General features: G+C 47.0%; 1 protein-coding gene across 2 annotated transcripts in view; it reads right to left on the reverse strand.

Moving 5' to 3' along the window:
* CFAP36 (cilia and flagella associated protein 36) overlaps window positions 1-22,055 on the reverse strand; it is a 319,762-nt gene that overhangs the window by 214,717 nt on the left and 82,990 nt on the right. For both annotated transcript variants that reach the window (XM_086927503.1, XM_086927504.1), the window contains exon 4: window positions 5,737-5,851. In XM_086927503.1, the coding sequence (XP_086783629.1) occupies window positions 5,737-5,851 (115 nt within the window). The remainder of the gene's footprint in view (window positions 1-5,736; window positions 5,852-22,055) is intronic.

Below are 22,055 nucleotides of genomic sequence, written 5' to 3' on the forward strand. Positions count from 1 at the left end.
GGAGCAGATGTTGAAGACTTTGCTCTAGTAGAATGAGCCCTTATACCCTCTGGAGGTTCCTTACCTGCCAGGGAGTAGCATATCTTGATGTAAAGTATGATCCATCTCGAGAGCGTGCGCTTGTGCACCGCCTTCTCCTTCTTGCAGCCAGCAAATTCAACAAACAGCTGGTCATCCAACCTGAACTCTCTTGTCCTGTCCAGGTAAAAGCTCACCGCCCTCTTAGGGTCCAAGCGGTGAAGTCTCTCCTCTTCCTTGGAAGGGGGAGGGGGAGGATAAAAAGGTAGGAAGGGTAACGGACTGCCCCAGATGGAAAGGAGTTACCACCTTAGGCAGAAAAGCAGCCCTGGTCCTGAGAACCATTCGTTCAGCATGAATGGACAAAAATGGGGGCTTAGAACTAAGAGCTTGAAGCTCACTTACCCTCCTTGCCGAGGTAAATGCTACCAGAAAAATAGTCTTAAAAGACAAAAGTCTCAAGGGACACTTGTGTAAAGGTTCAAAAGGCGAATCCATCAAGAATGTAAGAACAAGGTTCAAGTCCCACTGAGGTAAAATAAAGGTGTAGGAGGAAATGTATTGGTAAGGCCCTTAATGAAACGCAATACAATAGGAGATTTAAACAAAGAGGGCTGGTCCGGCAGACAAAGGAAAGCCGATAAGGCCGAAAAATAACATTTCATAGTTGCCACCGCAAAACCCTGCTGGGCCAAGGAAAGTGCAAATTTAAGTATATTGGACAAACAAGCCCTTAAAGGGTCTACGGATTTCTCCCCACACCAAGTAACAAATTTAGACCATCTATAAGAATAAATGGACATAGTGGAGTGACGCCTGGCCAATAATATGACATCCACCACATTGTGTGAGAAAAGGAATTCAGGTTGCCCCGCTCAATCTCCAGGCATGAAGGTGTAAAGGTCTGGAGGTGGGGGTGTAGAACCTGCCCCTCCATCTGGGAGAGGAGATCTGCCCTGAGAGGGAGACGGAGCGGCGGGCACGAGGAGAGGTGAAGATCCGTGTACCACACCCTTCTTGGCCAATCCGGGGCGACCAATATAACTTGGGCCCGGTCTTGGCAAACCTTCCTCAGAACCTGAGGAATCAAGGGTATGGGAGGAATCGCATAAAGGAGTTGTGAACCCCAACTCAACTGAAACACGTCCCCCAAAGCTCCCTGCAATGGATACTGGAGACTACAGAATGACAGGTAGTGAGCGTTCTCGTGAGTGGCTAACAGGTCCACCCGAGGAGTCCCCCACGTCCGGAAGACGTGTTGAACCACCTCTGGGTGAAGCCTCCACTCGTCATCGGCTGAGAACTGCCGACTGAGACTGTCTGTGCGAACGTTCAGAACTCCGGCCAGATGATTTGCCATCAGACAAATCTGGTGGTCCTGAACCCAGGACCAGAGACACAGAGCTTCTCTGCAGTGAAGATGCGACCTCACTCCTCCCTGCTTGTTGATATACCACATCGCGGTTGTGTTGTCCGTCAGGACCTGAACTGACTGATCGCGAAGGGAAGGGAGGAAGGCCTTGAGTGCTAAACGAATCGCCCTCTATTCCAAAAGGTTGATGTGAAGCAACCTTTCCTCTGGAGACCGAAGACCCTTGATTTCCAGATCTCCCAGATGAGCACCCCAGCCTAGAGTGGAGGCATCCGTTAACACTGTGGCAACCGATGGAGGCAGATGAAAGGGCTTTCCTTGAGACAGATTGCCCTCCACGCTCCACCAAGACAGATCCGCTGCAGTTTCTCTGTTGATCATCACAGACTCCCTGAGATCTCCGTTGTGCTGATACCACTCCCTGCGGAGGCACCACTGCAGCACCCTCATGTGCCAGCGTGCATGGTTGACCAGCAGAATACAGGAAGCAAACAGACCGAGCAGGCAAAGGACCTTCAGGACTGGAACGACTGCTCCATTGTAAAACAAAGGAATAATTTCCTGAATGTCGAGAATCCTTTGAGGTGGAGGGAATGCTTGACAAACAGTAGTGTCCAGTACTGCCCCTATAAACAGGTTGCGCTGTGAAGGCACCAGGTGAGACTTGGGTACATTTATTGAAAAACCCAACCTGTACAACAACTGAGTTGTCTCCTGCAAATGATGGAGCACCTTCTCTGGAGACTCTGCTTTGATCAGCCAGTCGTCCAGATAGGGGAATACCGGAACCCCGGGCTCCTGAGATGGGCTGCCACCAATGCCATCACCTTGGTGAAGACTCGAGGTGCAGTAGTAATTCCAAACGGAAGGACCGCAAACTGATAATGCTGTGACCCCACCGTGAAACGGAGATACTTCCTGTGCGACTCCAGGATCGGGATATTAAAATACACGTCCTGTAAGTCGAGCGACACCATCCAGTCTCCTTCCAGCAATGCCTGAAGAACCTGCGCAAGGGTAAGTATCTTGAACTTCTCTTGTTTCAGATAAAGATTCAAGATCCTGAGATTCAGGATTGGGCGAAGGATTCCATCCTTCTTGGAAATCAGGAAATACCGGGAGTAGCATCCCTGACTCCTTTCCTGCTCTGGAACCACCTCTATTGCGCCTTTCTTTAACAAGGTCAGAACCTCCTCCTGAAGGAGACGGAGATGTTCCTCTGAGCAAGCCCCTTGACAAGGAGGGTAAGTTGGAGGGAATTCCCTGAAAGGAAGAGCATACCCATTTGCCGCAAGTTTGAGAGCCCATTGGTCTGTAGTGACCGATTCCCAATCCCGCAGAAAATGGGTAAGCCGACCCCCCACAGGACCAACATGACTGTGAATGGGGAATCTAGGGCTGCTTTGCTGCTGTGATAGGAGGAGAGGAGGAGGAAGAGGAGGAGGGTTCACGACCCCGTGGACGACCTCTGTTTCTTCCTCTATAAGATTTATACAGCGTATTTTGTTGCTGCTGCTGTTGCTGCTGACGAGGCTGTCCTTGCGAACGAAAGGATGACTTTCCAAATCCTCTGTACCTACGAAAGGATCCTCTGGGTTGGGACTGCAAGCCAAGTGATCTTGCCGTGGCCTAACTATCTTTAAATCTTTCAAGTGCTGCATCAGCCTTCTTACCAAAAAGACCCATACCATCAAATGGTCAGTCCAACAAAGTAGCCTGCACATCTTGAGAAAAGTCTGAAGACTTCAACCAAGCCCCCCTTCTCGTTGCCACTGCAGAGCCCATAATTCTTACCACAGAGTCAGCTGTATCCAGGCCACTTTGAATGACCTGGCTCGCAGAAGCCTGTGTATCATCCAAAACCTCCTGAAAGTTCTTCCTGTCTTCATCAGCTAGTTTTGGCAGCAACTGTTTAGAGGAATCCATCAAGGTATGGATATACCTTCCCATCAAGCAAGTTGCATTTGATGACATCAGTGCCATACTCGCTGAAGAAAACATCTTTTTAGCAGACTGGTCAATCTTTTTTGACTACTGGAACCTGCAGGAAAGCTCCTGAAAACTTCTTTGAACAAGCCGCCTGAACCACAAGGCTCTCAGGAGATGGGTGAGCTGACATAAATTCTGGATCCTCCGGTGCCACTCTATATCTCCGTGCCACAGTCCTAGAGACCGCAAGAGCAGACAAAGGCTTTTTCCAAACCTCCAACACCGGTTCCAGAATTGCCTCATTAAACGGTAACAAAGGCTCAGTCACAGAAGATGGAGAATGCAACACTTCAGTCAATAGATTGGACTTAAATTCAGTGGTAGGTAGATTAATGTCCAAAAATTCAGCAGCTTTTCTCACAACTGTGTGATATGGGACTACCTCCTTTGAAGGAGTATCTGAATCAGGAGAAAAGCCCCACTAAGGGGAGACATCAAGACCTCTCTTAATTCCACAAAATAGTCCTCATAATCAGGAAGTTCACTTACCTCCAAGTCCTTCTGATAGCGTGCCTCTTCCACAACTCTCTGGGCCTCCCTCCTGGAGCGGAGCTTCGGGACTGGAGTCGATGGATCCACAACCGACTCCATCGGATTCGGGACCGGGGTCGAACGCGGATCCAACGGCGCCACTAGCGCCGAACGAGGATGAACAGGCGGGGCCGGAAATTCTCGATACGGCGCCGGAAAATTCCAGGACTGCGTCGCTGATAGAAAGGGCATAAATGAAGCCTGGGCATATGCCCGAGGGACACCCAAATTGAAAGCAAAAGGACCCATGGGGACCGCAGGTGCACCAGAAGGGTACATGGCCCTTGCAAAGACACCATACATAGCGTTCAGATAGTGTGTTGGGTCTTGGCCTGGAGCCGGGAAAGGGGGATAATTTCCCGGCGCCGGCTCTGAAGGCAGTGTACCTGGAGTCGGGCCCGTCGGCACCGACAAAGGAACCTCTTCAGGCTGCTCCTGGTCTTCTTGCTCTGGCTCGGCTTCACCCGGATCCGAAGAATGGACCGAATCCGATGGTGCTGGCGTCGGTGATCGAGAGACTTCGACTTCAGGAGACACTTCCTTCTCTGGTAAGACCGGTTTTGAATGTGAAGGATCGACCTCACTACTGCGACGTCGAGGAGAAGAAGACTTCGGCGCCGGCTCCTTATCAGACTGACGCCTCGAAGAGTGCTTCTTTTTCTCATATCTCTTCGATGTCCAGACGCCGACTTCGAACCCGACTTGGATTCGGAACGAGATCTCGACCTCGATCTTCTTTTACTTGCCTTCTTATTCTTCTTCACTTTGGCGATAAATAACTTCGCTTACCTTTCCTTCAATGCCTTAGAGGTCATCTTTCTGCAACACGCACATCCATCGACGATGTGATCGGAAGACAAGCACCATAAACAGTCCTCGTGCGGGTCAGTGATGGACATCTGATTCCTGCACTCCCTGCAGAGCTTGAAACCAGATTTTCTTCCAGACATCTTCGAAAGGAAACGAGAAGAACAGACAAGAACAACTACAATAACAATGTTACTACGGAGAGTCCCAAGAAACCGTTGGATTCGACGGCGCGGAAATAAGGGAACGGACGTCTCACACCGACGAGGTCCTATTATGGGCCCAGTGACGTCTGCGGGGTAGCAAGCGGAGTCGTACCCTCTGTGGCGTCGTCCATGACCTCGCCGGCATGGAGAGCTACAAAAGTTTCCGATTGGCTGCTGTGCAGGGGATATTCACAAGGTGAGGAATCCACTGGCAGATGTATCTATCAGAAAGAAATGGCAATTGAGAAGAAATCCTTTGGGAATTTCATAAGAGGATTTTAAACATACCCATTTGTATTTCTTTCATAGCCATTTTCACAAAACTGCAGACAAAATGCGTGAGTTTGTTGTCCTTAATGAAAAAACAGAATCAGAGATTGAAGCACAAGCAGGACATTTGTCACTTGACAGCGTTCGTTTGTTGTATTATATAAGTACCAGTACATTCATTCACTTGACAGTGTTAACTTGTTTTGTAATAGAGAAGTGGCAAAGTTTACCTAACTGTTTAATGGAGCTAATTAAATTTTAGTTGGATGTCAGAAATAGGTTTACCAAAATGAAATACATTTCTTAATATGGATATGGAAGGTAAGCTGTATTTTTAGAGTCCAAACAGTAGCATAATTCAAAATATCTACTTTCGAGAAAGCCATAACTAAGGTAAGGGAACTAGGAATCTTATTGCATTAAAGCTGTCCTTCCTACTACTTCTTTGTTACAGTCTGAACCTCTCTAGTTTACAGTGTGTATTAGAGAAATGGTTTTGAATTATGTTGTGTGGCATATCCAAAGAGAAACACTTTATCTTACCATTTCTTTCCTGTATTATTTGGATTGCTTGTAACTGAAGTTCAATGTTCTTCTGAACCATCACAGATTTGAATAATTTGAAATCTTCCACTGCCAACACTGGTTGCAGGATAGTCTGTAAAGGATAGCATGATGTTAAATGTGAAGGATGTGTAAAAAATATAGAAAACAGAAATATGAAAGTATGGGATTTTAACTACTTGTCTGGGTCGATGGTATGGGACTAGGAAAAAACAGAATGTACACTGTAATAATTCATAAACATTTTCAGGCACATATACAAGGGTGTTGTTATAGGGATAACATTTAGACTCGATTTTATTTTTCCTTTCTAACTTAGCATCTTTTTAAGATGGTGGCTGAACATGATTTTCAGTAACACAAGAAAATTCCAAATACGCATTTATTTTTGGTAGAAATTGTTGTTCTGTAGCCTGCACTGTTAGTTCCAGGAAAACACATATTAGATAGCGATGTCCTCGTTTTATTTTACGTTCGTAGGAGATTACTCTTTTTACTCAGATTAAGTAAAAGATGTTTTCCTGCTTCTCTGGCAGAATGAGATAAGGCCAGTGTTTTATTATTTAAGTAGCGAAGCTGCTGAGAGCTGTGACTGAGATGCAGCTCCGCAGGCTATGACATTCATCCTAAGAAGGAAGAGAGTTGTGCAGGCAGATGTGTGTAAGCTTGCACACTCAGACGGAGTGCATTTGTTAATGCACTAATGCTGGCTTCCTGAGACAATACATCAAGGTATGGGGTTAGACCATTCCAACAGAGTCAGGCAGAAGGGTACTCCCACAACACTCTTGCTAGTGTAGGGATATTAGTGATAGATAGGAGTAACATTAGGAACAAATAACATGGTTGAATTGTTTGTGTTTTTCAACATTCCAGCAATGCTTTTAACAATAATATGTCTCTTTTGTCTAATAATTGCAGCTCGTATTTTATTTACAAGGATTGGATCTTTTCAATTAACATTTGAAAATGTATTACCGTCTTCTTTTTGTGAAACTTTGGGCATGCAAAAGTAACAAACGAAAGGGTCAGAACTGCTTCCATGAATTCCTTGGAATTGGAGTGGTCATGATGGAGGTTACAAACACCATCTATATTCTGGAGGTTTAGGAGTTTAGATGCGGTGCTGTGAGCTAGCCAAACCAACAAAAGACGCTTTAACCATATTATGATGTTTTGTTGATCAAATACACAGTCCTAATGAATTTGTAGGAAATGTATAACAGTGTGGAATTCCTATCAACCAATGTCCGCAACATATTGTTTGGGATCAAGGACAACAGGTTCTTAACCAGTAGGCCCAAATCCCTGAACAATAAACCCTCTTGGCTGCTACTTTACAGTACAACGGTATGCATTCAAACACAGAACCTATTAAATATTATAAATATGAGTCAGGAAAGTAAAATCTTTCCCTATTAGGGTGCGTTCTCTAAGGAAATGCACCAAGCTCAGCTCGCGTTGCTGACAGTGGTTCGAGTAAAAACTTTAGACCTGGCATCCGTGGTCTGGTTTCCCCCATCTTTTTGCCTCCTGTATTTTTGACTGTGTGCTGGACTTCGTTTTTTTCTGGTTTATGTACTCTGGGCACTTTACCACTGCTGATCAGTGCTAAAGTGAAAGTGGTCCCTACGTAAGTTCTGATTGGTTATCCAAGGTTGGCATATTTGAGTACTGGTAAGTTCCTAGTAAAGTGCACTATGCGTGCCCTGGGTCTGGAAATCAAATGCTACTAGCGGGCCTGCAGCATGGATTGTGACACCTACGTGAGCAACCCCGTAGACTTGTCTCAGGTCAGACATTGCAGTGTCTGGGTGCAGTTTTAAACTGCCATATCGACCTGGCAAGTGCACCCACTTGCTAGGCCCAAACCTTCCCTTTTTAGGTCGAGCCTAAACAGCGCGCAGTGCTGCCCTAGGAGATGACCTTTAGAAATTGGTCAGCTCTTCTCAATCACTTGTTCTTGTGCTGACATCCACCTTGCGGGAGGGAGCAGCTGAGCAGGGGCCATCTGTCTCTAATTAGCATGGCTGCGCTTGTTTACATTTGCCTCTCTCGCTGCTTCCACTGGTCCACATGGGAGGGGACAGGTTTAAATCCCTGTGTATTCGATCACAGCTTCCTCGTGGAATTTCCAGTAGCATCCATGAATTGGTTTGAAATGCTTGTTTTTCTTGTTGTCCCCATGCTAAAACTGGCGTAATAGCGTGACTTCAGGAATTTTGAGGAACAAGTGTAAAGCAAGATTACGCTGGCACAGAGGAATTTCGCACAACCCGGATTTTAATTCTGTCTTTCTCCTGAAAATGTTGCCATCTGTATTAAGGGATATGCTTCAAACCTTGCTTGGGTTAAATTAGCAATTTGTGATGTATATTTTTTATAAAATGGGGCATACTGCTTAGGTGCTTAGGGTTTGACTTTACTTTCTTTACGTTATTTGCCTACCTGTCCGTGCACAACCAAATATGCAAACTATGACGTTATTTTGAGCATCCGAAGAATTCAGTACTATAGGGGGTCTCATAAGGCATAGTTTTGTTTCTGCCCGTTTCCTTAATTTTTGCTATAAAATTAAGCAGTTCTGGGATTCACATTGATGACTGTGACGCGGGGGACCCCGACGAGGGCCCCCCTGGTCTGCCTAGTAATGTGTCTACTTTCTCTTCACAGAACACCGAGGCCTGGAATACACCTGACATCGTCCGGAGACACCCTGCAGCCGTGAGCCTACAGGACTACACCTTTAAGGGGGCGGAGACGGATTGGCGCCACGCCCGTCCCGACGACGTAAAACCCATTCCGGAGTCCAGCCAGGTGTGCGAGACACCCGGAGGCGGAGTTGGAGGTTGGTGGAGCGAGTGGAGAGAGAGCGGAGTCGAGTGGACGGAGGAGGAGGAAGATCGAGAGCGGAGGTCGGAGGAAGATCAAGAGCGGAGGTCGGAGGAAGATCAAGAGCGGAGGTCGGAGGAAGATCAAGAGCGGAGGTCGGAGGAAGATCAAGATCAGAGGTCGGAGGACAAGGAGAGCGGAGAGAAAGCAGGAAGGTGGAGCCGGACGGAGTCGGAGACGAGTCTGAGTTACGGGACGATTCCAAGGAGGAAGCCGGCGGCGGGACCAGTCTACAGACCTGAGGTGGAGTACCGCGAGAAGCCAGGGGGCTCTGCGGGACGCTCATCGCCCAGCCACACTAACACGGAAGTGTGGCTCACCCAGGTACGGTCCGACACCAGAGCGTGGGAAACGGGTAGCCGAGGGAAACCCGCATAAAGTAAAACCCCCCCCTACACACCCTTGGGGTTTTCTCAAGGGTTCACGTCCCACAGTCAGATTTGGGTCTTGCACGTGTGATTCCCCTCACTCCCTTACCCGTGGAACGTTTGGCTCAGCACTAGTACTGAAGCGTACTTTGTTTTCTTTCTTTCCTTTCTGGGATACCGGAGCCCAAAGGCCAGCAGGACGGCAGGGAAAAGGCCTACAACGCCCAGAAGACCTTGGGACTGGCGAGGAATAGGAGGTCGGGCCAGAACGGAGGAGGCGGACTCACCCCTACCCTTTTACAGAGTGCCTATTCGTAAACGACGCCTGTATAAAGCAATAAAACCTGCACTACCCAGTACCCCAGTGTGTGCGAATCTTTTTGAGAACCCCGCAATACTGTCGCAACCCCGGTCCGAAGTCCCACAAGTGGTGGAGAATGCGGGCATTGTAACCGGGAGCAGCATCGAGGACACAACGATGGATGCGATCCTGCAAGCCCTCGTGAAGGGCCAAGAACAGCTGGCATGGGCAGTGGAGCAACAGCTAGCGGCAGCCCAATTAGACCGGGATACGTTCCGGAGTTCAGTAGTACAACAATTGGAAGGAATGAGAGTAACGGGAGACCCGGCCACGGTCACCGTACGTGAGACCAGGGCTAACCCCACGCCCGCAGGCATATCCCTGCAAAAATATGTCCCGGGGGAGGACCCAGACGCATTTCTGACTAATTTTGAAAGGGTGGCCCTTGCTTGTGGATGGACTGTGGACAAGTGGCCGTTTTTCCTGGCCCCGTTGTTGAGTGGAGAGGCCCAAGCAGCCTATCAGGTCGCGAACAACAACGGTACTACCCCGTATGCCCAAATCAAAACTGTGATTTTGGATCACCTAGGCTTAGATGCCGAAGCCTATAGGGTCAGGTTCCGTAAGGAGAGGGGACAAGCTGGTGACAACCCCAAGACATTGTTCTTTCGTTTAAAAACCGCGGCCGACAAGTGGCTCACCCCATCCACAAGCACCAAGGAGCAAATCATGGACAGAATCTACCTTGAACAGTATTTAGAAGCCCTTCCATATGGGACACAGCGGTGGCTACGCCAGCACTCTAATTTGAACACGGCTCAAGCCATGGAGATGGCCACCACCTACGCCCGGGCCCAACCCCGTCTACATAATGCGGAACCAGAGAAGCCAAGCAAAGGACCGACAAGACCCGAGCGAAGACCAAGGGCATCGTCGGGACCCCTCCCTCCTCCACCCCGACCCCCGGCTGGCGATCATCCCCCTTTCCGGGGCCCACAGTGTTTCGATTGTGGCCAGTGGGGCCACATAGCCCGTCTGTGCCCCCTGAAAAGAGCGCATGAAGAACCAATGGACGTTAACTATCTGCCAAAGTCAGTGTTGTACTCGGCTGAGCTAGGAGGATCCTTTCATGTGAGTGTTTCTGTTAATGGGGTGATGGTTAGGGCCCTTCTTGATTCTGGCTGCAAGCAATCCGTCATACAAGGGATATATGTGACTCCAGAACAGTTAGTACCAGAGAACAGTGTGTACATCAAATGCGTACATGGGGACGTAAAGGAGTATCCAGTGGCTAACATTCCGCTAGGTCTAGAGGGGATGGAACAGATGGTAGTGAAAGTGGGGGTCATGGATGCCCTACCCGAACCGTTGATCTTGGGCACCGATAACCCGAACTTCCTGAACCTCTTCAAACGCCGGCTGGGCCGAGACAAGGAACAGGGAGAGTCTCTACCCAACTTGCTGTCCACGGGTCCCTGGGAAGGAGATAGATCTTTCCGGTTTGCCCAGGCCAATGACGAGACCCTCATCAATGCTTGGGAACAGGCCCATGCTAGCTTAACTAATCCTAGTCTCTCCTACCCCCACTTTCTGATAAAAGATGAACTTTTGTATAGAGTACCCTCTAAGGATGACCCGATGCAACTGCTGGTACCGGTCTGTTTCCGCGACCAAATAATGTACTATGCCCATACCCACCTACTGGCGGGACACATCGGGAGTGAAAAAACGACCCAGAATGTCCTCCGGAACTTCTACTGGCCGGGTATCTACAGCGACATAAAAAAACATTGTCAAACCTGTGACCTATGTCAACGGAAGAATGCCCAACGTCCGGTGGCGGTGCCCTTACAACCTCTGCCAGTCATTGGGACCCCATTCGAGAGAGTGGGGATGGATCTAATAGGCCCTTTGACAACCACAAAAAAAGGGTTTAGATATGCACTCGTTATCGTGGACTACGCTGAGGTAATATAAATTTTATGGTCATGTTGTGTTCCCTAGCGAGTACCCCACCGACTCCATGTACGAGTTAAAAGTGCATGTAACTTCCCTCCTGTACCAGCTATGAAGACGCAAATACATTTGCGTCCAACGTTAACTTGTCCTCTTTCAGACCCACCATGAATGGGTTTGATGGTCCGTTCCTAAGTATGCTATGCCAACGTCTTTTTGAAGTGTACTCCTACGTTTTTCAGCCTGGCTGAAAGTAGGCCCTGAATCTCTGCCACCGAGCCTCTTTTCTGGCTTCTGACTGCGAGGGCCTCTGCCCAAGCAGCCCCCGTACCCGTGAACTCTGACTTACTTCTAGCGCGGCCCTCCGTGCTCAGCTCAGCCTGCTGCCTGCCAAGATTGACTATAATCTTCGAGTTATCTGTTTTCCTCCCCGAAGATACATTCCAGCCTGCTAGCTTCAGTAAACATCCTTCCTCAGCTACAGGGCTAAAGGGCCGACCTGTCTTTATGCAAGTAATTCATAGCCTCTGTTGCCATGCTTCCATGGAAGGCCCCATGCCCCCACGCTTCTCATACAGACACTCAGGCGCTTATACACGCACTCACAGCAAGTATAGAATAGCTTCTGCTCTAGAGACCTTTCTGCCCAGATAGCTTAGTTCCTAAACATCAGATATCAGATATGATAGAAGCACAAGTTGATCTGACATGCCAGACTTCTGTCTCTTTCCGCCAGTGTAAATGTCAAGTCCCCTGCACCCCGTCTATCACACGTCATGCAGCTGCGCGCGCATCCAAGCTTCCGATTTCTGCTGACATTGCAACATTCTGTTAGCACCACCCCTTGGTGCCACCCACTTGCGTCACCTATCAGTGACGTTTCTAGCACACACCCTAGTTCACGCCTAGTTTACGCCTCTTGATGATGTACTAGCACCACGTGTATACTGTTATCTTGTCTTCTCTCAGCTGTTACGCCTCTTACATTGAACATTATGATGTAAATCAAGTATATAAGCTATGTATTGTCAATAAACGACAGCGCGCTCATCTATCCCTTCTGACATCCTGTGTGGTGGTCAGAACATGATATCCTGATTCCTTTAGGAGGAATAAAACCCTTAGAAACTCTTACACCACGGACTCTGTTTTCCTTCATTTCGATTGAGTTATTATTGATTAAGTACTTATCTGCATAGAAATTAAGAGAGTAAATTAATTATTTACATCATTTTGGCGCCCGAACAGGGACCCCTCCCCCACCTCACGCGCCGGAAGGTGCGTTGCAATCCGTGTCCCCTGCCATCAGTTAGACGGACCACACGTGTACTGGCAGGATTTCCTGCATCCCCCTCTGACACACGGAGGTGACGAAGACTGCGATCAGTGCCCAGACGAGGCGGTGAGGAGTGCGGAGGATCCCGACCAGAGCCCAGCCGAAGGAAGCAAGGTCCGAGGTGTGAAGAGGCCCACCAGTTTTCCGAAGTTTTCCGAAGTTTTCCGAAGTTTTCCGAAGTTTTCCGAAGTTTTCCGAAGTTCCGAGTCGAGTCCAGTCGAGTTTTCCGAGGCCTTCTGTTTTCCGTGCTTCCCGGTGAGTACCATTGCTGGGTCGTATCTAGACGGGTTTGGGTACGCAAGTCCGGTCTGCACTGTTTTTAGGCAGTGTATCTGTACTGTTTAGCAGTATATAAAGTATTCCGAATTTCTGCACTGTTACAGCAGTGTATCTGTATCGTTGAGCGGTACATTCAGAGTAGGGGGAAGTTAGCTATGTCTTTAAATGTTTCATGTGATTAATGTCGTGGTATGAATGTGATTGTTTTTGTGCATTATTGTGTTTTTTTTGTTTAAATAGTTACAGGCGAAATTAAGTATTAAGGATCAAGCATTTCAGTATCAAGTAGGCACAATGCCGTTTTTTTAACAAATTAAAGCAGATAGGAACTAGGAAAGGGATGTTAGAGGAAGAGATTCCAATCCCCCCTAGGGACACTCCAGGTAATTTCATGTATAATAAGCATGGCATAGACGCCATCTTGTATCTAGAGTTATGGACAGATTATACCAAGCACCTAGAGGAAAGATACCGATGGCCAGTTAACGGAACATGGGATGCCGAGTGCATCATAAAGGTAGAAGAAATATTACGGAAAAAGAAAGCTAGACAATCTCAGAAAGACGCCATAGAATTTTGGCGTAAGGAATCACGTAAGCGTGCTGATAGAGCACTCCGTAGAGAAGACAGGCTTAAAGAATCAGAAAAGGCCCAAGAAAACGAATTAGTTACTGAGGGAATTCGAGTAAAAGTAGAACAAATAGATCGTATCCAAAATGGCAAAGTGAACAACATGTATCTTTTGGCCGATGGTACCCCTGACGCCATTTCAGAAATACCGAAAAATTTGCCGTCACCATTAGTTCCAACTAAAGTAATGCATAAGACTACTAAAGACATATTCCTAAATTCATATCTCGAAGATGTAGCGCCAGCTTACACCAATCTGCCTGTTCGTGCCCTGCCTACTGACAGGGCCGGGGGTGGTACTGCCCCCCAAGATCACTCTCAGCCGACACCGAAAAAGACTAGTTCCGTTCCGCCAGCTCCGCCACTTCCCTCACCTAAAACTGATCTGCCGAAACCACTTCAATCAGATCCTACTAAAAGACAAATTCAGATACTGACTACACACAGAGATAATGCCCAAGTTTCCGCTTCAGGAGGTGCGACCGCGGGTCTCCAGACCCCGCCACCGACTCACAGATTAAATCTCAGAGGTATGCAGAGTCCTCTTACGCACAGATCCCCCCGTTCTTCTAATTCATCCCGTCTTGATGCACTAAAAGAAAATATGTCAGTTTGTAGATATGATCCAGAACCTGGACAGGACGACTTAATGATATTAGCGTCTTTACGGTTAAGATCTGCTACTGATAGTTTGTTATGTTATGCAGGAATGAAGGAGCGCCTAGATAGAATATATGAGTTCGTTCAAACGGGAAAGGACCCCGACAGTATTAAGGATGCCCTGGAGAAACAGAAAGTTAACATGCAAGCACTGATACTACGATTTTTCATAAATTGTCTAATAAGAGAACGAGACAGGCCCGGAACAGATCAGAGTGAATTAGATGCATTGAACAAGTGGGGTCAAAATATAGCTGATGGAAAACATGACAGACAAAATTGCATAGAGGCCATGTATAAAAAGATTAAGAAAGCAGTGATAGCAGTACACGAGAAAGAGAAAGAAAAGGTTCCCTCCGAGGAGGAAGAAGAATCTGAAGAACTAGAACCGACTACAAGCACTATAGCATATGTAGGTAAGGGAACTTATCTTAGGAAGGGTATCCGTCCAGAAAGCAAGAGAGTTTTCTTCTCTGCCTTAACGAATCCGAATTCTGCTGAGCATCAGTTCCAGGAAACTGATAAACGGCTTCGAGATCGAGTGGGGTACCATGTACTCAATTCTATGGATGAACAAGAATTAGCCCGATCAGCGGTATCATGGGCCGAAAATGCAGACATATATAATGATGACACCGTAGCACAGACATTTCTGAACCTCTCCCCCGACGAACAGAAATTAGCAGGGGTATATATGATTCAGCACCTTCTCATTAAGTACAGAAAACATTATTCCGATCCAGGTCCCTTACATGAGACACTAGAAGCACTACTGATGGATAGATGGAGAGGCCTAAGCACTAAATTAGTTCAAATAATTCTAGAACAACGACGCAGATATGATACCTTTGTAAGTCCTGAATATGTCCCCGCCCCACCTCCAGAAAGGAAAATGTACCATATGCAGTGCGGGGGTGGTATTGAAAGTCAGAACCCCTTACGAGAAGTACACCCTGTTATGGGTGAGGACAAGGTTTTGAAACGCGTGTATGTGCACACGCCTCTGACTAAATTAGAACTGTTAGAAATGAAGAAATTAGTACCATGCCATGATAAAGACCCTGCAGGTTTCCATAGAGAGCTTAAAGACATGTTATTAATGGGGGACTACACATATGATGATATCATGAAAATGTTGAAAGTATTATTGCCTACAGGTATATTCGAGAAATTAAAGGAAAAGGAATGGGAGGTGGGAGACACAAAGATTGCCTGGGCAGAAATAGAAGACGAAGAGAAAAAAACGGGTTCCAGGGTTAGGCCTTGGGGACAAAACTAAAGCATTACCAGGTTTGATAGTACAGGTCCTGCCCAGATTATTGACAACTAGAAAGGAGGATTGGGATGCAATCTCGTCCTGTAAACAGAAACATGATGAAGATACTAGCGACTTTTATTCAAGATTCGAGAAATGTTTTATTATCAATAGTGGCGCCCAATTGATCTCAAGAACGCCTTCTTCAGCGTGCCTATTGATCCAGAGAGCCAATATCTCTTCGGATTCTGTTTAAATGGACGCAGTTTCAAATTTTCGCGCGCACCTCAAGGATTCACAGAAAGCCCCAGCATCTATAGTCAAGCACTGAAAAGACAACTAGATTGTATTCAAATGCCAGTTAACACCGCTTTACTACAATACGTCGATGATCTGCTGATCACCGCACGAAGTGAGCCCGAATGTGAAAAAGCATCACTGACAGTTTTACATTTCCTGGCCGACAAGGGACACAAGGTGTCTCCTTCGAAGCTACAATTCTGTGTTCAGCAAGTTGTGTACTTGGGTCACTTGCTGTCCAAAGTGGGGAGACAGCTCACTCCCGATCGCATTCAGTTAATTGTGAACATGCCGCAACCCAAGACACAAAAGGAAGTGCGGGCCTTCATAGGCCTCACCTCGTACTGCAGACAATGGATTCCCCAGTATGCATTTCTAGCTAAACCACTCATCCAGTTAACGACACAGGAGGCAGCGACTTCGACTGTCCTCCCTTGGACTCAGGAACACACACAAGCTTTTGAAGAATTAAAGAAAGTTTTATGCCAAGCACCAGTTTTAGCGACACCATGTTACAGCAAACCGTTTACACTTTTTGTTACAGAACGTGATGGCACAGCGTTGTCTGTCCTCACTCAAGACCAAGCAGGTTCACATAAGCCTTGTGCTTATTTTTCTAGTACATTGGATTCAGTAGCTCAAGCACTCCCTGCGTGCTTAAAGTCAGTAGCAGCAACAGCGTTAGCAATAAGACAAAGTGATTCAATTGTTTTAGGTCATCAGTTAACAGTTCAAGTACCACATTCTGTAGAGGTTTTGTTAAACAGAACCCAGACTCAACACTTAACTATAGCACGACTGACAGGTTATGAATTAACACTATTCCAGCCACACATAGAAATCAGACGTTGCAGCATCCTGAACCCAGCAACACTGTTACCTACAGTTATGACAGATCCAGCTCCGCATGATTGTATAGAAATAATTAATGCAGTAACTAAGCCTAGACGAGACTTAACAGATGTCCCATTGACAAATCCAGACCTGACACTTTATGTGGATGGTTCATGCATGAGAACAAGTACAGGAGAATTAGTGGCCGCGTACGCCGTGACCACTGAAACTGAAATTAAAGAAACACATCGTATTGACACACTGTCTGCTCAAGCGGCAGAGCTCATCGCTCTGACTCGAGCCTGTATTCTAGCCAAGAACAGAAATGTTAACATATACACAGATTCCCGCTATGCCTTCGGAGTTGTACACGACTTCGGAGTCCTCTGGCAAGAACGAGGTTTTCTGACTTCCCATGGGGCCAAGATCCAACATGGCCCCCTCATTCAAGCACTGTTAGAAGCAATACATTTGCCCTCGGGCATATCAGTCATGAAGTGTAAGGCACATACTAAAGTCACAGATTCTGTTTCCCAGGGTAACGACCTGGCAGACCAGACAGCAAAACATACAGCACTGACTCACACCCAGACTACTGATGTGACAAAGACAATAGTCCAGACCCAGTGTATGGCAGTTAGAGATCCCGCCCTAGATGTAATTGATATCCAGACACATGCTACTCCAGAGGAGATAAAGAAATGGACTGAACTAGGAGGGATTCAGACAGATCAAGGTTGGGTGACGAAGGGAAAATCTATATGGTTTCTCCCCGACTCAATGGTTCAAGTCATGATAAATACAGCACATAGTCCTGCCCATCTTGGAGAGAAAGCCATGTTAGACAGTTTACAGAATCTCTGGTACAACAAACACTTACGAGCAGCAGCAAAACAGAAAGTGCGTACTTGCATGATCTGTTGTCAGTTCAATCCAGGTAAAAGTGTCCCTGTTGAGCAAGGTGGATTTCATCCTCCCGATCACCCTTTTGAAGTCCTCCAGATGGATTATATCCAGATGAATAGCTGTAGAGGATTTAAGTATGTCCTTGTAATTGTTTGTGCTCTGTCCCGCTGGACCGAAGCATACCCAGTCCCAGACTACACTGCTCCGACCACTGCCAGACAGTTGGTTCGTGAATTCTTCCCACGGTACGGTTTGCCCCGTGTCGTGTATTCAGATAACGGACAGCCGTTCTCGTCCGAGCTGATGAGACAAGTTTCCCTCTTGCTAGGATATCAGTGGAGGTTCCACTGTGTCCGACATCCCGAAGCAGCTGGCCTTGTAGAAAGGCATAATCAGACACTAAAAATCCGTCTTGCCAAGATCTGTCAGGAAAAAGGGGTCGACTGGATAGTCGCCCTGCCCGTGGCACTATTCTACATGAGAATGGTCGCCCACTCGAGATCAGGGCTATCCCCGTACGAAGTGGTCTTTGGCAGACCGCCGAATATGTGGGGGACGCCCGTTCCGAAAAAGATCACTGATATTGATTGTAACATGTTGACAGATTACCTTGCCTCCTTGATGTCTGCACTCCAATCATGTCGTTCACAGGTTGCCGCAGCCTTCCCTGACAACACCGATGTAAAGGCGCATGAGGTCCGTCCAGGGGACCTGGTACTCGTCCGGAATTTCGACCGGAAAAGTCCGCTGGAGCCCCGCTGGAAGTCTCCAAAGACCGTTCTGCTTACCACCAGGACCGCCGTGAAAATCGAGGGGAGAAAGGGGTGGGTCCACACGAGTCACATCAAACTATGCAATGAACTAAAAAACGGACTGAAACAGGACTCTGACTCGTCCACCCCCACCAAAGACTGTGTTGAAGCACAAGACGTTACTGTGCCTAAAAGAGAAAAGACTCCTCAAGAACTTTACCGTATGAAGCTTCGATCTAGCAAGTCAGACAGTTTAATTGTTTAAGTCCTCCCCTAGGTGAATCGGTTAAATAGTTTCTGACATGTATCCCCTAGATCGAGTTAGAGAGAGAGAGGAAAAGAGAAGAACATATTGCAAATCACTTCGTAGTCACTGCATAGTGACACTAATAATCATGTTTATTCTGAGTATTCTAATTATTATTGCCAGCATTCTGCTTCCTATGTACTGGCCTATTTTCAGGCGTGAACAATCTGCTTACAATGTCTCTGCTGAACACACTTTTAGTGAACTTCCCGCACATGAACTCTCTTACAGACTTGCGCTGCGCAACAATACATTCATTAGTATGTTACACCATTCCCATCAGACAAATAATGCTACAGACTGTTGGATATGTGGCCGACTCCCTCCCTACCAGAATTACAAGGGAGCTCTGCCTCTCTTTCCGTACCCATTCACTCACAATGGCTCCTGTGGAGCATGGTTTAAAATAATTAATTCTTTAGATCCTGATATTGCTGTTTTCGATGGGGGCTGGGTTTGGGGAAACTTGAACTTAGTCCTGCTCAACGTCTGTTATCCTGATAAAGAGGGACTTCCCACTCGAATAGGAACTGATCTAGAAAATGAAGTATATGGATTAGGTAATTACACAATTAGCCTTATGATCCTCACTGTTGAATCTGAAACTGCTCCAGTTCTGCCCCATATGTTAGTACTACCAGTCACAGGTGAATTATGTGTTAGCAAGAAAGGTTCAGTACACGTAGGTCATAGTAAATGCACTACTGTGGTCGAGTTCAGTGACCATGGTAAATCGTCCTTTAAAGCTATCAGTCATTCCTACTTTGTTTGTGGTCATACCGCATACATACGTTTGCCTCCAGATTGGGATGGTACCTGTTACATTGCCTTCCTCCTGCCACCTGTTTTTCTAGCTCCCCCTGATTACCATAGAAATACGAATCTAGCACCGAATAGACCCAAAAGAGATATTCCCCTTGTCGACTACACAGAAACGGCATGGGAACAGTACACTGATTTCAATAAAGGATTCTTTTTCTTCCTAGGGCCTGTCCAAAACAGTAAATTAATACGCAGATTAACGAGAACACTCGAAGCAGTAGTGAACGAAACTGCCTCCGCTCTAGGTAACTTAACAGAGGAGCAGTCTGCTATACGGACTGTTGTCCTTCAAAATCGCCTTGTGATTGACGTCATCTTGGCAGATAGAGGTGGAGCCTGTAAGGTCATCGGGTCAAGTTGCTGTGTTTTCATTCCACAAAACGCACCATCTGTCTATCAAGCTATCACCCGTTTACATAAAATTGCAAATCAGATACATCAGAATCCAGGCACCTGGACTTGGTCCGGTTGGTTCTGGACTACGTTAACAGCCTGGGGATGGAAGATCTTATCCTTCCTAGGCATTGGCCTTGTTATAGTATTCAGTTGTTGCCTGTGCCTGCAGTGTGGGCCAGCGATATGTGGACTGTGTGCCACATCCTGCATTGAGCATTCCAGTTGCCTCTCAAACAGTCAAAGAAAGAAAGACGAACATATAATGTTACAAGAACAAACTGATCGATTTATGAGGATCGATATATCATGAAGGGTCCGTAGGGAACAAGGAGGGAATGAGGTAATATAAATTTTATGGTCATGTTGTGTTCCCTAGCGAGTACCCCACCGACTCCATGTACGAGTTAAAAGTGCATGTAACTTCCCTCCTGTACCAGCTATGAAGACGCAAATACATTTGCGTCCAACGTTAACTTGTCCTCTTTCAGACCCACCATGAATGGGTTTGATGGTCCGTTCCTAAGTATGCTATGCCAACGTCTTTTTGAAGTGTACTCCTACGTTTTTCAGCCTGGCTGAAAGTAGGCCCTGAATCTCTGCCACCGAGCCTCTTTTCTGGCTTCTGACTGCGAGGGCCTCTGCCCAAGCAGCCCCCGTACCCGTGAACTCTGACTTACTTCTAGCGCGGCCCTCCGTGCTCAGCTCAGCCTGCTGCCTGCCAAGATTGACTATAATCTTCGAGTTATCTGTTTTCCTCCCCGAAGATACATTCCAGCCTGCTAGCTTCAGTAAACATCCTTCCTCAGCTACAGGGCTAAAGGGCCGACCTGTCTTTATGCAAGTAATTCATAGCCTCTGTTGCCATGCTTCCATGGAAGGCCCCATGCCCCCACGCTTCTCATACAGACACTCAGGCGCTTATACACGCACTCACAGCAAGTATAGAATAGCTTCTGCTCTAGAGACCTTTCTGCCCAGATAGCTTAGTTCCTAAACATCAGATATCAGATATGATAGAAGCACAAGTTGATCTGACATGCCAGACTTCTGTCTCTTTCCGCCAGTGTAAATGTCAAGTCCCCTGCACCCCGTCTATCACACGTCATGCAGCTGCGCGCGCATCCAAGCTTCCGATTTCTGCTGACATTGCAACATTCTGTTAGCACCACCCCTTGGTGCCACCCACTTGCGTCACCTATCAGTGACGTTTCTAGCACACACCCTAGTTCACGCCTAGTTTACGCCTCTTGATGATGTACTAGCACCACGTGTATACTGTTATCTTGTCTTCTCTCAGCTGTTACGCCTCTTACATTGAACATTATGATGTAAATCAAGTATATAAGCTATGTATTGTCAATAAACGACAGCGCGCTCATCTATCCCTTCTGACATCCTGTGTGGTGGTCAGAACATGATATCCTGATTCCTTTAGGAGGAATAAAACCCTTAGAAACTCTTACACCACGGACTCTGTTTTCCTTCATTTCGATTGAGTTATTATTGATTAAGTACTTATCTGCATAGAAATTAAGAGAGTAAATTAATTATTTACATCAACGCCACTAGATTTCCTGAGGCATTTCCTCTAAAGTCCCCCACCTCCAGGAACATTGCCGACAAATTCCTCGAGTTGTTTTCTCGAGTTGGGTTCCCTAAAGAAATCCTCACGGACCAGGGGACCCCATTCATGTCCAAGGTTATGCAGGAGGTTTGCCAATTGTTGGGCTTACACCAGATCAAGACGTCCGTGTACCACCCACAAACGGATGGGCTGGTTGAACGTTACAACAGGACCTTGAAAACGGTCCTGAAGAAAATGGTCGAGGTAAACCACTCCGACTGGGACTCCCTGTTGCCCTTAGCCCTATATGTGATCAGGGGCCAGCGACAAAGCAGCTTGGGGTGTTCCTCTTTCGAGATGCTGTATGGGAGACAGCCGCGGAGCCTGCTGGATATGACAAAGGATATGTGGGAAAAGGAACAAGGCGGTGAAATAAGAAGTCTTCTCGAATACAGCTCGAATCTGAGGAACAAATTAGGAAAGATCAGGGAACTCGCGTTTACACACTTGGAGGACAGTCAGAAGCACCAACAGACCCATTATAACAAGGGGAAAAAGTGGAGGTCGCTAAAAGTAGGTGACTGGGCCCTGGTGTTGCTGCCATCAATGTCCAAAAAGTTTAGTAACGAGTGGCAGGGCCCCTATGAGGTCATTGAGACGATCGGTAAAACGACATATCGTCTCCGTCTCACCAGCAGAAAGACTCAGATTTTTCACATAAATCTCCTAAAAAAATGGCT

The sequence above is a fragment of the Lissotriton vulgaris genome, chromosome 6 (genome assembly GCF_964263255.1).
Source record: "Lissotriton vulgaris chromosome 6, aLisVul1.2, whole genome shotgun sequence".
Taxonomy (NCBI): domain Eukaryota; kingdom Metazoa; phylum Chordata; class Amphibia; order Caudata; family Salamandridae; genus Lissotriton; species Lissotriton vulgaris.